Source organism: Equus przewalskii, chromosome 14, assembly GCF_037783145.1.
Source record: "Equus przewalskii isolate Varuska chromosome 14, EquPr2, whole genome shotgun sequence".
NCBI classification, from domain to species: Eukaryota; Metazoa; Chordata; class Mammalia; order Perissodactyla; family Equidae; genus Equus; species Equus przewalskii.
In genome coordinates this window covers 70,372,367-70,384,549 of record NC_091844.1, presented here as the reverse complement: position 1 = coordinate 70,384,549, position 12,183 = coordinate 70,372,367, and the positions used below count along the sequence as shown (strand labels likewise).

Genomic DNA, 12,183 nt, shown 5'->3' with positions numbered 1-12,183 from the left:
AAGAGACATACATTCCCCAGAAGGACCCTGAACCTAGTTGGAGGACGAGGCTGACCCTTCCTGCAGAGATATCACAGATTCCTATTAGATGAGGAGGTTCATCCGTCCTTCCCTTGGTTGAGGTCACGCCCTCCTTTGGGGATCCTAAAACCCAGGAGGCTCTGTGCAGGAGTGGGGATGACCAGATACATCCAAAATGCCCAGAATAAGAGGTTCTTTGCCAAGGCCACTGCTCTTTTAGTGATCCCTGGGCAATGACTGGACCTGATGAAGCTGCCTCCTCTCTCCTGCCAGCTGGTCCTCATCCCTGACCCTGGATCTGCCTTTCCTCTCCAACTGAGTCTGGTTCCCACACTGGCATGCCCGCTGCTTCTTTCCCGGAGGCTCAGTGCCTGCCTGGCTCCTAGGCCACTTCTGAATGAGCACAAGGTGTTGAAGCAGAACCAGCTGCTATTCTGGAATTCAGGGCAAGGTAGTTCTTGCCTCACTCCTGAGCACCAGGCCGCCTCTACGTTTTCCTCAGCTGTTGTCACTCACCTTCTGCCCTGGCCCCTCTCTCTGAGCTCCTGTTGTTATAACCTGCCGAGTGTCCTCTCCTGACCTCGGTTGCTGCCCATGAACCGCAGTCCATCCCAGATGCCTTGAGTCATGCCCTCCTCACCTGCTGGGAAGCCCCACTAGCACATCTGGGAGCTTGGTGGTCACCTGCTGCCGTCATCTGTAGTCTGCTCTTGCCTTCTCCCTTTGGACCGCTGTAGTGGGCTGGTCCTCACCAGCTCCTTTCTACCCCATCCTGCTCCAAGTTCAGTTTCCCAGTGTTACTACTTTGTACTCCTTCTCGAATGCCAAGCCCAGATAAGATCTCTGCTGAGACTAACCTGTCTGGCCCTAGTTCTGTTGAGTGGACATCACCTGAGAAGCTTGTGCTGTATCCTGTTGAGAGTATAGGCCTAACGGGTGGGACAGACCCAGCAAGGTTATGGTCAGATTGGACCAACACGCTGAGCACTGGACTAGGAGGGTCCAAGGTCCCATTGACTTCTGATCTTCTAAGATACTTTGAAAAGTTCAAGTTTGTAATTACAATCCTTCCATCCTTGGTATTGGGATCAAAGATGGGGAATGAAGAAGAGTGTATTCAAAGAACTAGGCCTTAAACTTCTTTTACTTCTATACTTTTCAGTTTCACTTCTGCCATAATTTTCACTTTCTATCAAAATATCCACTTCTAGTCAGTAACCAGTTTTTTTTTTTTTCCCAGCAAAAGATGGTTTTTCCTTATGAGGATATTCTGGGAATTTTTTTACAGGAAGAGGAAAAATAGCAATCTAAACTCTGGGGTTTGGGAAGCCTTCTAGTTTCTTCTCTTGCCAAACCCCACCCCACCCCTTCCTTTCCCTCATGTACACTCTGTGAACTAATGGTGAAATCCTCCGCACAGAAGGATTCTGGGATGGTTCATAGGAGAGAGGATTCGATGCTGCCTCCCCCCACTTCCCAGCCACCGTGTTGGGTTTCCAGAACGTGTCTGGGTTTCTCTGCAGAGAAAGCCTGTCCCCTTTGCAAGGGCCCCAGCCCAGGCTGCTTCCTCGCCCCACAGGCTTCAGTCTGCTTCACTGGCCCACACCGTGGACCGAACCATGCCGGGCCTGGGTCTGCAAGGCATAGCAGCTTTCCTGGACTGTGACTCTGATGGCCTCTGAAGGGCTGTATGGAGCCAGGAACAGGCAGCCCCCTGGAGCAGGACAAAAGCTGGCTTCGGTGCACAGGAGCTCAAAGCCCCAGTGCTGCCTTTGTATTTAAAGGACATTTATAGATAAGAGCATGACCTGCTCCATTTGTGAATGTGCCCAGGGACAACTATTTAATAATATTTAATAATATTAAATAATAATTTAATAATAATTGACTTGGTTCATATAGGTAAAAGAAATAAACATTTTACAAAAGTGGAAAGGAAAATTTCAAAGTAGAGAGGCTGTTTTCTTGTGGTTGCTCAGTATAGAAGTTAGCATGAGGTACCTAAGAAACGGTATCTAACGTCTTTTAAAAAAGAAATAAGAACATTTAGAAGACACGTGACTGCTGTTACTTTATCTGTGTGGATTTGCCAAGCTGGCTTGTGTGCAAGGCAGTGTGGACGCGCAATGGCTGAAGCTGAGTGGCTGCCACAAGAAGTATTGTGGAACCTTGTGTTGTGGCCTTGTGGTTTCTCCAGATGTCATCCTGTAGTCATGCTTCTGTGCTTTCTTTTTATTTACCAAACTTTATTTTAAAAAAGGAGACAAAGCTAGCCAATCAAGAATTTTTGAATATCTGCTTAACATTCAAATAGGGATATGATTTGGGCTGAGACATAAAGAAGAACAAATCTTTTTTTTTTTTTGGTGAGGAAGATTAGCCCTGAGCTAACATCTGCACCAGTCTTCCTCTATTTTGTATGTGGGATGCCTCCAAAGCATGACTGGAGTAGGTCCACACCTGGGATCCGAACCACAAACACAGGCCACCAAAGCAGAGCACGTGGAAATTTAACCACTCAGCCTTGGGGCCCGCCCAAGAAGTCTTTTAATTCATCCTTTATTGTATGTATGGCATATGAACCTGGCTTTAGAATGCCAGGCAGCTCTAACACGTTAAAAGCCCATGGTGACAGCTTCACTATGATCTTTAAGAGAGGTTGTTTGCTACTTGCTTTTGACTTAGAGGCATTAACGGGATTCCTTAGTGCCTTGTTAGGCTGGGGAGTTCTCCGCTCTCTGCCTCCCCTGCATTTTCTTTGTATTGGCAAGTACTTTCCTTTTCTGTGTGGTTTGGCTTTACGAGGAGAAGGATGGACACCCTGTGATGGGCACGTAGCCCTCACTCCAGGTCCACGAAGTCCTGCGATGGTCTCCCCTCTCGCAGGATAGAATCATTCTCACCTCTTCTCTTTCCTATGAGGTCAGCCACTTGATTTGCTTTGGATTGCTGAGGATTCACTTTTATTTGTACCATCAGGTTTCTAAAGCACTCCTCAGCCTGATTATTAGATACCTGTGTTATTTAGGGTACGAAGAGACTCAAAAATACAGTGGCTCCAGCAATATGGAAAGGGTTTTGCTCTCTCTCTCATGTAATGCCAGACTGGGTGTGTGGGTGCTGCGCCATGAGGTCATCAGGGGACTTTCATCTCTGGGTCTCAATTGTTGCCACCTCTCAGCCAGCAGGAAGAGGGAAGGAGAGGACATGAAGGGCGAGCCTGTCTTTTAAGCAAGCGATGCTGACATTGCTCACCTCACTTCCGCCCATTTTAACGGCAACATTTTAGCCATGTGGTTTCACCGAGCAGCACGAGAGGCTGGGAAACGTTCCTAGTGAGCAGCCACAAGCTCAGCTAGAATTCGAAATTACTTGAGAAAAGAGATTCCAGGGGAGGCATCTAGCATGATGCTCCAGGAACCTAACTCTGTAAAGAAAATTATAAAGATTTCAACTGGAATAATTTTGGACAAATTTGTAGCACTTCCTCATCAGAAGTTAAACGGTAACCTTTTTCTATGGACGTCCACTTTGTTTTCTTTAGAACACAAACGTTCCGTGAGTGGAGGGTGCACCTTTCGTGACGGACGCCTCAGCTGACCACGTGCTCTTTATGGCACATCTTGGCACGAATGTGGGGTCGAGTTGAGATGTGCACCCCTAATTCTCAGTCGGAATTTGATTCATGGCATTTTTCTTGGGATTTAAGAGAGGCATTGAAAAAGGCAATGACTGCCCGGATAATTGGGGGTTGTCCTGCGAAGGCTAGTTTGGGAAGGATTGGGTATTTTTAGCATGGAGAAGATAAGAACAAGAAAAACGAGATAGTTGTTGTCAAGTAGTTGAAGGGCAGGCAGGCAGACGGGTTAGCCTCCTTCTTTGCTGCTCCTAAAAGTACAATTGTGAATAAAGGATAAAGGTATTAGGGTTTAGCTTGAAATATAAAGAAATTTTTATTTAGTTGTCAAAAAATGGGATGGGCTGACTTAACCAGTAAACTATTAACCACTGGATATTGTGTATTCCTAGTTTCTGAAGGTATTCACTCAGGTTCTAGACGTTAGAAGAATTAAGCAGTTAGGGACATAGAGTTGACATGGAACACCTTCTTCATAAGGAGAAAAATAATTTTAATCTGTGTCCATCTTATCCTCTGTGAGGTACAAATGCTCCATAGGTAGGGTAAGTGCCGCCCAAAAATAGTAATATCATCCATCATATTGTTTGAGGATCACAGAACTTCTGAGATCTTCAAATATAAAACTTGCAAGTTTTATATTCCGTAACCTTTGCAGGTGACTGGTCCTCAGGAGCATCTCAGATTCTTCATAAAATTTCTTCCTAAATTTCTTCACTTCCTCCCACCTAGAGCCATCGCTCTCCTTCTTTGGAACCCTTGTGGGACATCACACATGATTTTCTTGTAGCATTTCTTATTTCCCCTTTAGAGGAGATATCTGTGTATTTACCTCGTCCATCGGACGCTGGGTTCCTTAAATTGGAGCACTTCTTTATCCGTACACTCCCTGCACTGACTAGGACAGAGCTTTTCCTCAGTAGGTGCTCACAAACACTTCTTGACTTGGATTGAGTAGTTCTCTGATCTCACTGGATTTGGGTTCAGAACTTGCTCTGCTGGGCACCAATCCTTTCTGCTTGTATTTACTCATGAAATGGTACACCTTATATGTCCTCATGTTCTTTGTCTGTAAAGTGAGAGGCTGGATGAATTGGTCCCTAGGCTGCCTTCCAGCTCTGATTCATTCTGATTCTCAGTGCTGGGCTGGAGTGGGCACTTGTTGGAACAGCTGTCCAGGCACTGGCAACCTGAGGAAGAGCCTCATTACCCTGAGGCTGCCCAGTTGGTCACCGCACTGCCATCTAGATTGCCCCAGTCATGCAGTGAGGGTGGAATGAGCATGAGGCAGGTGATGGCAGTGGTGTTGCTTTCCCCAGGTACGTGTGCATTGCCATGGAGGCGCTGGACCAGCTGCTCATGGCCTGCCATTGCCAGAGCATCAACCTCTTTGTGGAGAGCTTCCTCAAGATGGTGGCCAAGCTGCTGGAGTCAGAGAAGCCCAACCTGCAGATCCTCGGCACCAACTCGGTAAGGAGCAGCCCAAGGGGCTCTGGAGGTAGAAGTGGGGAGGAGAGGGCGTGGGACCTCTGGGTCAGTGTTGTTATGACCCATCCCTATTTGGTTTCTGACCCTAAGTACAACTCACTACTTTTCTTAGTGTCTTCTTTTGTGTGAATAAAGGGGTATTTAGTTTTTTAAATTTAAATAAATATATAACATATACTATAATTCATATAAATATATAACAAATAAAATAAATTTTAAAAATTGAATTCACCATATTAAAGCGTATGACTCAGTGCTTTCAGTTTATTCACAAGGTTGTGCAACCATTACCACTATCTACTCTATTTATCTTTAGACTGATAACCTTCAAACTTTTCTTAGAAATGGATTTTTTCCCTTAAGTAACTTTAAGTGGGGCCCCAATAGATAAAAAAATAGATGGAAGGGGAGGCATTCCTTTGAGAGCAGGGGTTGCCCGGCGCCCTCACAGCTCGGCCCCTGAGTCTATGGGGCATACTTTGAAAGCTGCCCAGGTTATACTTCTTTTAAAGATAGAATAAACTGATGTCCACAGGACAGAGGCATCAGATAAGTGGAAAGATCATAGGGAGGCAAGAATTAGGGCTCTGGCTTAGTTTTGCCCTTTGCTAGCTGAGTAACCTCGAGCTGCTTATCTTTTATGGGGCTGTCTTTTCATTGATACGGTGAGCAGATTGAACTTGGTCCAAGCTCTGTAGTGCTGGTCTCAGTACAAGTGGCTGCTGTCGTGAGAGGTTATGGTTTGCGGAGAGAAGAGCTATCAGATGGTCAAGGACCCCCAGCTTCCTATGTATCTATATATACTTGAAAATCCTGGTTGCTTTCTTCGATTTCTTTCTTCAGCTTCTCTCCGCTAATCCCTCCCCTTCAAAGCCTGATTTCAGCTCTAGGTCTTCAAGGAGCTTGGTGTTCAAAGCCCTGATACGCAGCTATTTTACAGATTTCACAAAAGAAAAGTTTAAGGTTTGCCCACTTACCATTCCTGGTCTGACTTTCCTGAATTTTTATTGCACGGTTCACAGCTACTTTCCTGTTCCATGTGAGTTCGTTTAATTGGAAGATAATCTTTCAACTTGACTTCAAGGCTACCAAAAGTAACACCGTATTCCCTTCTCTTTCCTCTCTCTATGAGCCAGCTGCCTTTGACAAATTACATATACAGTAGCTGAGGGTAAAATCTTTTGTGAGGTTGCCCTGGCAACAGCTTCAGATACTGTCTCACTTGTCCTGTTTAAGATAACTATAGTCTAGAAGAGAACATCTGAATGGAAAATAAACCAGTCATCGTGCATCCAGAGGGCGTCTCCCTGTGGGGGACACAAAGCAGGTGGCTGCCAGCTCTTGCTTTCCCCCATAGCAAATCCTGGCCCAGAGTAGGTGTTTCATTAGCTAGAGCCTTGAAAATTTCAGGGCCCTGCAAATTCCTAGATTCCCCATCACAGTGAAATATTGCATCAGCAAGAGAGTGAGTCGACTAATAATTTCCGTACTGCAGACAGTGAAGATAATATAAGGACAGGCGACTGTCAGGAGGTTCGGTCAAATAATTGCCGTAGATTCCGAGTCCAGCTTCGGAAGCGGCCTTTGCTCGTGGTGCCCTTCCCCCAGAGGCCCTTTCCAGCTCTAAGCCTGGGATCTTGCTTGAGCTTCCCAAGAAGAGTGTTCTTTTGCTCCTCATCGTTTTAGAACCGCCAGTATGCCAGTGCTTGATGGAATCTTAGAGAGTCTAGCCTCTGCATTTCTACTGGTTTTTATGATTCGAGGCTTTGTGGGGGCAAAGGGGACCTGGGGGACGAGAAAGAAAAGGACTGTGTATGGAAGCTTACAACATTTCATTTGGATAAAGAGTTTTACTGCCAGGAAATTAAAAGAAAGACAAGGAAGTAGGGAAAAAGAGAAAAGGAAAAGAAGAAAACCATTGAGCTCATCCAACACCCTCATTTTGCTGGATTTCTCTGCCTGGAAGCAGAGGCCCAGAGAAGTCAAATAGCTCGTGTGTGCTTGCACAGTGATCCCCGGCTTTAGCCAGTGATGTCTTCAGCCCTCTACCATGTAGTCTCCCCTCACTGGGCCCCACCTAACGTGGGGTCCCCTCCCCAGAGCCAGCCACAGCTCCAGCCTCTCTGTGGCCAGGCTCACTCTGTCACTAAGTGGCCCATGGCCTTGTGGGTGAGAAGCTGAGAAAAACATTCACCCTGAGCCGGCTCTGCCTCCCTCGAGCTTTGCCCTCAGACCTGGTTTTGCTGCCTGAACCGGCTCAGAACAAATCTCCTCCTTTTGCAGAGCGTCTCTCCAGAAACCCTACCCACTTCAGGTCCCACACCTGGCCAACGACAGAGTCTCCTGGAGAGCTTTAGAAACCTACAGATTCCCAAGTCTCAGCCAGACCCACTGATCAGCATCCCTGGAGGGGGCACCTGGGGGTCTATGTTTTCGTTTGCCTGTGACAGTAGCAGTAGGTTTGGGGACCGCTGACACGCTGCAGTCTTAAACCTGTGCAGGATTCCTTCTCTTCTTCCTTCCTCCCTTCCTTCCTTCCTCTCTTGCTCCCTCCCTCCTTTCTTCTCTCTCTTTCTCTCTTTCCCTTCCTCCCTCTCTCCTTCCGTCTTCCTTTCTTTCCACATCCCTCATGGATATTCATCCAACTTGGGCTTGATCACCCCAAGGATGAAGCTGTGCTGAGAAATACAAATTTGCTAATACCACTCCTGCACATTACATGGAGTAAAGTATAATTTTAAAAATTTAGGTGACGCTTTCCAGCCCTTAATGAGAATATCTGAGCTTTGAATGACAACGAGGGACCAGGAAAGTCTGGAGAAGATGGGGAGCCAGGGCCAGCGAGGCTCGTTCAGGGCTGTGTTTCTGCACACCCGCCTTGTGGCTTGATGGTTCCAAGTGTGTGTCTCTGGGACAGTGCAGTGACCGTGTGTCCTAATCTTTTGAGGTCACTCACTAATGATATACAGAAAATATTAAATCTGAGAATGCCAAGGTCCTCTACATAAATAACGCAATATATTAGCATACTGTCAATAGTAAAATATGAAGGGTCGTGGATTTAAAGTTTGCACTTTCAACTCTACCTTACAACATGTAGAAAAATTAACTAGAAATAGATCAAAGACCTAAATATATGAGCTACACTATAAAACTCTCAGAAAAAACTGTAAGGGTATATATCTTTATGATCTTGAATTTGGCAATGGATTCTTAGATAGAACATCAAAAACAAAAACAACACAAGAAAAAATAGATAAATGGGACTTCATCAAAATTAAAAACTTTCATGCATCAGAGGACACTATCAAGAAAGTGAAAAGACAACACAAAGAATGGGAGAAAATATTTACAAATCATATATTGATAAGAGTCCAGTAACCAGAATATAAGAAAAACTCTTACAACTCAACAACAAAAAGACACCTAATTTAAAAACGGGCAAAAGACTTGAATAGACATTTCTCCAAAGAAGATACACAAATGGCCAACGAGCACGTGAAAAGATGCTCAATGTCACTAATCATTAAGGAAATGCAAGTCAAAACCGCAACGAGATACCACTTCACACCCAGATAAGTGGGTGTAAAAAATGGCTATTAAAAAAAAACCCTATAAAATTGTAGGTGAGGATCTGTAGAAATTGCTGGTGGAAATGTAAAATGGTGTGGAAAACAGCCGAGTGATTCCTCAAAAAGTTAAACATATAGAATTACCATATGACTCAGCAGTTCTCCCTAGGTTTACACCCAAAAGAACTGGAAACAGGTATTTAAACAAATACTTGTACACAAGTGTTCATAGCAGCACTATTCACAATAGCCAAAAGGTGGAACAAACCACAAGGCCACATATCGTATGATTCCATTTATATGAGATGTTCAGAATACGTAAATCCACAGAGACAGAAAGCAGATTGTGTTTGGCAGAGGCTGGGGAAGAGAGGAATGGAAACTGACTGATTAATGGGTACAGCGTTTCCTTTTGGGGTGAGGAAAATGCTTTCGTTGCAAAACATTGTGAATGTATTAAATGCCACTGAATTGTGCACTTTAAAAGGGTTAATTCTGTGAATTTTAAAAAATGGCACTTTCGGCTGCGAGTGACCCAAAGTCAATGGCGTATAGCATTTGTGGGTTGATCACAGCACAACCTCAAGTCAATCACACTGAGGTGGTGCGAAAGCGAGTCACGCCGCCACTCTGGGGAAGGGTGGCTCCTCCAGCAGGTTCCAGCTCTTTCCTTCCTGCACAACCGGAAGGCTGTGACCGCCCAGAGCTCTGCCCATTCCTGCTGCTCTCTCGCGCCCCTCTACCTCCTTGAGATGTCACCTCCCTGATGCCTTCCCTTCTCTCAGGGTCAGCTCCCCCTGAGGTTTCCTTTCGTGGCCTCCCGCCTAGACCCCATGGGAACCATACTCTTTGTTCACCTGTCTTAGCCTCCCTGCCACACTCTGCCTTCTCCACCCGCGGTCCCAGCTCAGAGAACCACACGACATGGGGGTGGGGCCTCTGTAAATACATGCTTTACAATTTTATTGGGGCTTCCAGGACAGCCCCCCAGTTCATTCTTTGACCACCACCCTCTCTCATCCTCTCAGTGGTCACTGCAAACCTTCTGTTTTCTCAAGTCCCTTCCCAAATCTGCATCTTCAGTCTCAGGTGGCCTTGCTGTCTTCTGCCCACTGAGAAAATAGCGGCTGTCAGCTGGGGTTCCCTCAACTTCTGCCTCTGTCTCCTTCCTCTCCTGAAGGTTCCCATCTCCTCAGGAACCCTCCTACCTCCATTATTTCTCTCTCCATGTCTTCACCCTTTTCCTTTCTCTGGTTCCTTCTCAGTCTAAACATAAGTTTAAGTCTCTTCTAGTATAAAAATAAAGTAAATAAACAAACAAGAAAAAAACGAAAAAAATTGCACTCTGCATAACCACAAAATACCTTTAGCTCACCTGACAAAACTATCATTCCGATTTTTTTTAATATTTAGTCCAAATTAAAATTTCCCTAATAGTCCCCAAATTGTCTCTGAGAGCTATTTTTCAAATCAGGATTCAAAAAAGATCATGCATTTACTTTGTTTTCTGTGTTATCTCTTAGTCATTCCCAACGCCTCTCCCACCCCGCTTTGTTTTTCATGACATTGACCTTTTGAAGAGACCAGGTCAGGGGCCTTGCAGAATGCCCCGCCTTCTGGATTTTGCTTATTTCCTTGGGTGTCATTTATTTTGCTTTCCTGTCTCCCACTTCCTGCAAACAGGAATTCAATCTGAAGGTCCGAGTGGATGCAGTTAAATACTTTTGGCCGTAATACCTCACGGGGGTGCTGGGTACTGCGAGGAGCATCACGACAGGAGCACAAATGTCTGCTGTCTCACTTTGATGGATGCTAAGTGCCATCCCAGGTTAGGGTGGTGACCGCTGGCTCTTGCCATTGTAAAAGCACCTTTTTGTTTTTGCAATTAGAAATCTGTGGAAACCATACAAATACCCATCCCCCACTCATCTTTCAGCTGATGTTTTTACCTTTGGTGGCATTTCTCCCTGAGATGGTGTCTTCTTCATACTCCCTTGACTTCCTGGCCCTGTCACCGTAGCTCTTTCCACGTGGCTCATCCTTCTTAGTTTCTGTGGTCGACTGAATAATGGTCCCCCAGGGATGTCCACATCCCAGTCCCTAGAACCTGTGAGTGTAACCTTATGTGACAAAAGGGACTTGGCAGATACGATCAAGTTAAGGCTCTTGAGATGGGAAGGTTATCCTGGACTATCCAGGTGGGCCCGACGTAATCACAAGGATCCTCATAAGAGGGAGGCAGGAGGGTCAGAGTCAGACAGAAAGTGATGTCGTGATGGAAGCAGAGGGACAGAGAGAAAGAGATGTGACGATGCTATTCTGCTGGCCTTGAAAATGGAGGACGGGGGCCTTGAGCCAAAGGATGTAGGTGGCTTCTGGAAGCTAGAAAAGTCAAGGAAACAGATGCTGCCTTGGAGTCTGCAGAAGGAATGCAGCCCTGCAGACCCATTTTAGACTTCTAATCTGCAGAACTGTGAGATAATAAATTTGTGTTGTTTTAGGCCGCTAAATTGGGGTGATTTATGACAGCAGCAATAGGACACTGATACAGCTTCCTTCAGTGATTGTCTTCTTCCACGTGCCCCTGAAATATCTGTGGTCTCCGGGGTTGGTGTTCCATCTTCTTCTCACTCTCTATGCTCCCCCTGGGCAATTTCATGAACTTTTGTGGTTTTAACTGTCGTCTATAGACTGAAAATGCTCCCCATCGCCAACCCCAGTGCAGAAATTAGCACTGCTGGAAACAGCAGACTAGAAGTGGGTTCCATGAAGGCAGATCAGGTCCGAGCTGCAATGCCAGGGAACAGCTCAGGTCACGGGGTCAGCCCCAGCAGATGACGGGGAACTTAGAGCAGAGGCAGCCGGTGCTTCCCCAGCTCTGTGCTTCCTGAGTGCAGGCCATAGGGGCCCGCACGTGGGGCTGCTGGGGGCCAGAGGGATCACCTTCTCGATGAGCAAGGACTGGGCGTTCCCAAGAGATCTTAATACCATGCCAGTTTTGCAAAGAATCTTGAAGGAGGGAAGACGTAATGTGGGTAGACAGGAGAGGACGTCCTAGGTTTGGGGAATTACAATGCCTTGGCTGGCAGTCAGGAGGTTTGCAGGACATCATCACGTCACAGTGGGACTCTTTCTCTGGGTTTAGTGAAAACTGCTCCCAGGAGACCCTGCCGACAAGAGCAGTTGGGAGAACGGGGCAGGGGCGTTAAACTCAAAACCATGTGGTTGACGAGATCTGCTTTCCGGCCAGGATTTGTCTTAGTGAAGCGAAAAACCAGCTCCCTTTCTCTTTACGTAAACACAGCAGAAAGGCCTGCCGTCCTAGACCCGTGAGAGAGTGGGGTTCTCTCTACGGCCAGCATCTTAAACTGTGGTTCTGCTGCGGATGCAGGAAGTTGTGTGGCTCAGAATGCCCGTCCACAGAAGGAAAAAGGCTCATTTCTGCTTGGAGAGGCTCGGCTGGTG

General features: G+C 46.2%; 1 protein-coding gene across 5 annotated transcripts in view; it reads left to right on the top strand.

Annotated features, from left to right (window-relative positions):
- The window catches only part of EFR3B (EFR3 homolog B), an 87,018-nt gene that overhangs the window by 40,232 nt on the left and 34,603 nt on the right, over positions 1-12,183 (top strand). For all 5 annotated transcript variants that reach the window (XM_070574276.1, XM_070574278.1, XM_070574277.1 and 2 more), the window contains exon 4: positions 4,978-5,128. In XM_070574276.1, the coding sequence (XP_070430377.1) occupies positions 4,978-5,128 (151 nt within the window). The remainder of the gene's footprint in view (positions 1-4,977; positions 5,129-12,183) is intronic.